The sequence below is a fragment of the Acipenser ruthenus genome, chromosome 8 (genome assembly GCF_902713425.1).
Source record: "Acipenser ruthenus chromosome 8, fAciRut3.2 maternal haplotype, whole genome shotgun sequence".
NCBI classification, from domain to species: Eukaryota; Metazoa; Chordata; class Actinopteri; order Acipenseriformes; family Acipenseridae; genus Acipenser; species Acipenser ruthenus.
This window is the reverse complement of record NC_081196.1, coordinates 1,961,468-1,967,467: the sequence shown is the minus strand read 5'-3', so window position 1 is coordinate 1,967,467 and position 6,000 is coordinate 1,961,468. Positions and strand designations below refer to the sequence as shown.

General features: G+C 42.3%; 1 protein-coding gene across 3 annotated transcripts in view; it reads left to right on the top strand.

Annotated features, from left to right (window-relative positions):
- Positions 1-203: 203 nt before the first annotated feature.
- LOC117962654 (phospholipid-transporting ATPase IB-like) overlaps positions 204-6,000 on the top strand; it is a 140,106-nt gene continuing 134,309 nt past the window's right edge. The window contains exon 1 of one of the 3 annotated variants that reach the window (XR_009329304.1): positions 204-571. Coding sequence is in view for 2 of the 3 variants with exons in the window: in XM_059027992.1 (XP_058883975.1) it covers positions 532-571 (40 nt within the window). In the remaining variant the exon portion in view is untranslated. The remainder of the gene's footprint in view (positions 572-6,000) is intronic. The other 2 variants (XM_059027992.1, XM_059027994.1) reach the window with 2 other exon arrangements.

The following is a 6,000-nucleotide window of genomic DNA, read 5'->3' as shown; positions in this document are numbered from 1 at the left end:
CTTGAAATCCACAGCCTCAAGCAAGACCTTTGCACGTTTGTAACAACACATCTCTGTTTTGTAGTATAGAATTCTTATTTAAAACTCCTTAGCATTGCACATTATCATTTGTTTTTGCCTATACTATTTGATAGTGTGTTGTTTAGGGTTGCCACTTGGCAACGCATTTAGCTAAACAGTACTTTTGTTTATTAGACTCATAAAAAGAGCCCGCTTTGTTTATTTCTCCCACGCAGCGTCGCTAGTGTAATCTCTGCAGCACAGAGCGACCCGACGCAGTTAATCTGTCTGTGCAGTGCAGTCTGCCGCTTCATTAATTATGCGACGGGTTGCTTGCTAGCTCTAACATTGCAATCATTATGGCGAGGCTGTTTTTGGTCCTTTCATTAGGTCTGCAGTTGTGATGACGGGGTGTTACCGATTGGCAACCTGCAACCCGCATCTATGTCGTCCTGCGTCTATCCCCCCTTGTGTTAGGAGTATGCCATCTTGTCTCAAAAGTGGTCAGAGCTCAGCGCCGGTGTTTTTAACATGTATTTCAATAGGAAATCGAAAAAGGTCCACTCGGAAGGTAAGTATGACAAGACGAGTGCAGAGAGAGAGCGGTGGGTGGGGACTATTGAAGGTTAAAATGCAATGTCATTTATTGATAAATAAAACAGAACCTGAAGAGCGTGTGTAATGAACGGGTAGGTCTGTGTCACTGACAGACGGCTTTACACATTGCAGCGTTGTTTTATTTCTTTTAGTCCTGCATTTGATTTGGCACTAGTTGCGATGCAGTTCCTATCCGGCATGTCGTTGTATTAATACTACAGTACAGGCAGATAGCGCTACCAATACAGTAGCATGTTGTCACTCCGGTAAGGGCTACCGGCTAGTATGTATCACTCGGAGTGCTCTTGCAGCGTGAAGTCGTGTTCTGTGTATAACTATAACGCCAGATTGCATAGCATAACTGCTGAATTAAATGTCCGCTGATATGCAGAGTAGCCCCCCACCTAATTTTGTTGACGTTGAGCTGTGCATGTTGTTAGCAATATTGTGGAAACGTCAGTGCCAACGTGAAATAAACAGTTGATGAAAGGATTGACTTGCCTGGGATATGTGCAGATACATACACATAGTCAATATTCCTTTATGAACTATTTAGTAGTGGTGGAGTTTGAGTCTCAACAACATCGATTGATGTTTCGATTTGTGATTAAATCAATAGTCTACGTACACAGAGAGCACGCCACTGAGTCTGCGGCCGTGCCTGGCACCATGACGTAATGATGACACACACACCAATCCCTGTGGGATTCAGTCGGAATTCATTATGAATTTGCGTCCATGTTTCTAGTGTTACAGACAGATGTTATCAGTTCCTTTGTCAGTGTTGATTCTTCTCAGTCGAGCTCCATCGCCGATGGCATTGTCCTGTAAAAACTAATCGTTTCACTGTCATAGTGTTTTAAGCTCTGGCCATAGAAATGATACAGATCACACACACACTGAGAGAGCAGGTACTCAGCTGTGCTCTGTGATTCTTTCAGTCAAGTGCGTTAGTAAAAAAAAAAAGAACCCCCTTCCACGTTGTTTTACCCCCTGGTCATATCAGTGAAACAGCTCTTTTTGTACGTCATGTTTACAACCTACTGCATCAGGGATACTGTTCCCCTTACATTATGCCCCTGGGAATGCTTTGTTTTTGTTCACGCCTACTCCCTTCTTTAAAGCTTCCTTTCTTGTTCTTTTTATTTGTTCCAAGTTCCTAAAACGATTAAATAATTGCGAGAGCTTGCCTCTATCACTTAGCGAATGTTTGTGTTTGTCAGAAGCAGTCAATTTGGAAATTCAGCTGACACAATTTGCATTTATTAATTTCTTTGTCTTGTAAATAGTTTTTCTGCCTGGAAATGATACAGTAAGTAATGATGCTGTATTTCCTAAAGTGCTACTGTATTGACAAGTATACAGCAGACGCAGGCTTTTACAATATGTGTGGGCAAAATCCAATACAGACATCAGACAGAGAGAGAGCCTGTGTGTCCCTGGCTTGTCAGTCATTCGTGGCACAGTTATGACCTCAATTATTCATGCAGACTGCTGTCTCTGGGAATCGGAGAAGGTATATGACAGGGTAGCAGAATGTCCAAAATCTTCTGGGGCACAGACTCCAAACCTTCCGGAACCAAATCATTCTGCAGTACTGAGCCCTAAAGCAGCTGTAGTTTCTGAACCCCTCTGTAACTGTGCATTCTGTATTGTGAGTATCCATTGACTGTGCAGTACTAAACTCCCAGCTGCCACAGTGGCAGAAGAGGCAGAAATGAAGGTTTCACAGCACGTCCTCGCTTCTGAAGTTCAGCAGGTACCGTGGCCCTCATACGGTCAGGCTGCTTCCATGTTAATCCAGACACAGTCTGCGTGTATAAGAAAATGTATTTGAGTGTGTAAATGCTTCAGACCGTACGTAAGCTAGTTCCTCAGGTCCATGTCACAGAGTCAGGTACGTCTGTAATGTAGCCTGCTAGTTAACCCAGGTTACTCCAGACACGTCTAACACAGCTCTCCACCCTCTTCACACCTGATAGGTATTCAGCAGTGTACAACCCAGCCAGTAGGTGGCGCTGAACAGAATCAGTGGAGCAGTAACCAATTAGTAAAGGACTGTTACACAAGCCTCCTTGCCCCTGGGTGACCCAGCAGCAGATTCTGGGACTAGTTTTCTGATCTTTCGTTTTTCCATTTTTCCTGCTTCCATGTGAGAATGCTCAGGTAACCATTAAAAGAATGTTTTAAAAAATAAATAAATAAATAAGGAATCGATTTTACAAGGTGTAATGGATCTCCTCCTAGTGGCTGATGAGTTAATGACACCTACATCCGCACCAGACCCGCACTGACCTCCCACTGCAGATTGTTCTCTATAGTTGAGTGGCAAGACATTTGTCTTTGAACCGTATGTCCAGCCCTTGCCTTTCCATTCGGTTCAATGGGCTGAGATGCTAATTCATTACAATGCCTTATATTTCTACCTGATTGAAGCCAGTGTCACATTTTGAAGTAACACAGCTTGTCATATAAAATAAGCACCCAGAACAAACTTGCAGACAGCAGCTCGTCCCATTGACTGCTGACTGCACCGTGCCTCTTAAGAGGGATGCTGGCAAGCAGGTGATGCAGACAAATAAAAACAGACTGCAAGTTGCTGAGGTTTTTTTTTTTTTTTTTTTTTTACTTCCAAAGCAGCATGAAATAAACGCTAAGATAACGTGCTGATTTAGTATTATGGAACTCCAGTCTGCATTAGACATGGACTTTCTTCTTAGAAGCTTGCATTGACATTGCTTCTCAGCAGAGCTCTAGCCCAGGCAATGGTATTACCATCAGATCTGGGATTAAACTCAGTGGCTTTCAGTGGCAGAAGATTAAGACAGTACTGCATTTTTAAGCTAAATTTAACACACAAAACTACTCGCGAAACTACTCGACGATAAGTATTTGTAAAGCATTATAGGGTGCCAGCAAATAAACAGGACTCCATTGTAAAGTAGTTGTTTTTTGTTTGCTTGTTTTTAATTGTCAATCCTAACAAGGGGGTAATCCAAACATGGGGTATTGTCTGATAAGGACAGGCGATGCCTTTGGTTGCTTAGCAACACCCTCTGGTGTCCTAGAAACCCTTAAACACAACCTCTGAGGGGAGGGAGTTTATCCACAGCTGCTAACGCTCTCTGTCTGACTGCAGCACAGGCTTGTTTTCAGTGGTTCAGCAGCTGAAGATTCATTGTGAAGATGTGCATGTGTATGTGTTAAATGTGTGTTACTGTATATGTATAGTATCAGATCCAGTTAGCTGAATGCAAGGGGGGTCCTGGAAAACAATAAAAAAAAACAACAATCACAAACTACAAGCAGCTCAATAAAGCATGTGTGATTGATAGTGAATCAGCAGCTTACAGATTTTGAAGTGAATCTGTGAAACAGTTGACAGCCTCCATAATACACCCATCCTGTTTCTGCCCATCACAAAGCAGTAGAACTGATGATCCGATTCCTGTAGTTCTGTACACACTGGGTTCCTGTGGATTTCCAAGGAACAGTACTGTGATTTGAAAACAGTACACACTCAGTACACATTTGTAGGCATTAGATTATGCTGAGCTATATATATATATATATATATATATATATATATATATATATATACATATATCTTTTTTTATTCCAGGTTTTTAACTTCCTACGCTGGTTATTTTTAAGCCCCGTATACACTGTAGCATCTTTGTCCCATGTGAAGCCTGTGATGAGAGGCAGTACATTTGAAAACCTCTAGGGAGCCTGGAGGAGAGTCAGATCATTGCTGCCTAGTTCAACAGTTCTTTACTCCATCTGCTTTACCAGAACAAGTTTCCTAACACTTTGTCTCATCAGCACCACCTGCTGGACATGTACTGCACAATTTCTCATGAAAATGAATTAAGGAGTAGCCTTGACTATTGGGTGCACAGTCCATATTTAACAGCAAATAGTATGCAGAACTTTATTTTACCTGAGTGCTGTCACACCCTGAACAGATCTAATCCTGCCTCCTCTTTGTGTTGTGTAATGTGTGAACTATTGAGAGCAGGAGGCATGTCCCATATTGCTGAGAAGACACAAAGCAGACCTGATTATCATTTGTTTATTTAGCAGACACCCTTATCCAAGGCGATTTACAGAGACTAGGGTGTGTGAACTGTGCATCAGCTGCAGAGTCACTTACAACAACATCTCACCCGACAGACGGAGCACAAGGAGGCTAAGTGACTTGCTTAAGGTCACACAGCGAGCGAGCCAGGATTTGAACCAGGGACCTCCTGGTTACAAGCCCCTTTCTTTAACAACTGGACCACACAGCCTCCTGTTGAGTGCTTTGAGCAGACACAGTACTGGAGTTCTAGCTTTTGTTGAATTTTGAAACTGTTCAGGGTTCTTATTTTTTTTTTGGTATATGAAATGTCTTATTTCTCGTACAATGATTCAGATCAGATATGTGAAAAGCTAAACTTAGTGGTAGATTATTTTTCTTTATATTTAAACTTTTATTGAAATGAAATATTGTCACTGTTAACTGAATGTCATTTCTACACAGTTATTAGAGTGTGTTCAGGGTAGTGATGGGCAGTCCCAGTCTTGAATGAATTGCTGCAGTAGTTAAACAGATACATGCTAGTAGTGCCTGGGAGGCTGGCCTGTAATGCACAACTCTGGCCCTCAAGGTCCTGTGCAGTCCAGGTCTTTATTCAAGGCTAATGGTCAATTAAATAACTCATGTAATCTCTGGACTGGAATAGGCCTTGAGCGCAAACGTGGTAAAACAAGCTGTGGAAAAGTAAAAACTTTGGGGCATATTTTAAGAGTTTCATCCAGCCAAAGTATAATTCAAGGCCTCTCTCGAAGGTACTCACAATTTGTCCCATTTGTGTAGCATTAGGGTGGAGTTTTCTCCTTTAAAACAGCAGGCATGCATTAAACTGCCCCCTGTTCAAAAGTAATAACAAGCTATGTATTCTTGCTTGAGTAGTCTGTCAGTAATGAAAGGGTTATGAAACCCTTTTGAGCCCGTTTTCTCTCAGTACCCAAAGTGCATCCTGTATATAATATGACAGTGCTGCTCTCAGACACTGTGGACCTTTGTCTTGAAAATCACAGCCCTGTATCACTGGCTGGCCCTGTGGCTTTCACACCCACAAGCGCTGCTGTGTTGCGTGGATCTGCAGTACCTGGTACTGTGGCCTCCCTGCTTATTAAATATTAATTATTTAATGTGCAGCTTGTAACCCTGATTTCGAGTGGATGGCTTCCACCCAAGGTTGCCCAGCCTTTGTCAGTCAGTCATCAGTTTAGAAATAATGTCCGAAAGCCAGCAGAAGCACTTAGTGAGAAAGCGAGGAAGGGAGAGAGCTAAATACAGTGCTCTTCAAAAGAGAAGGATGCTTTCTCAAGCTTCAGCCAAATGCAAACATGAGC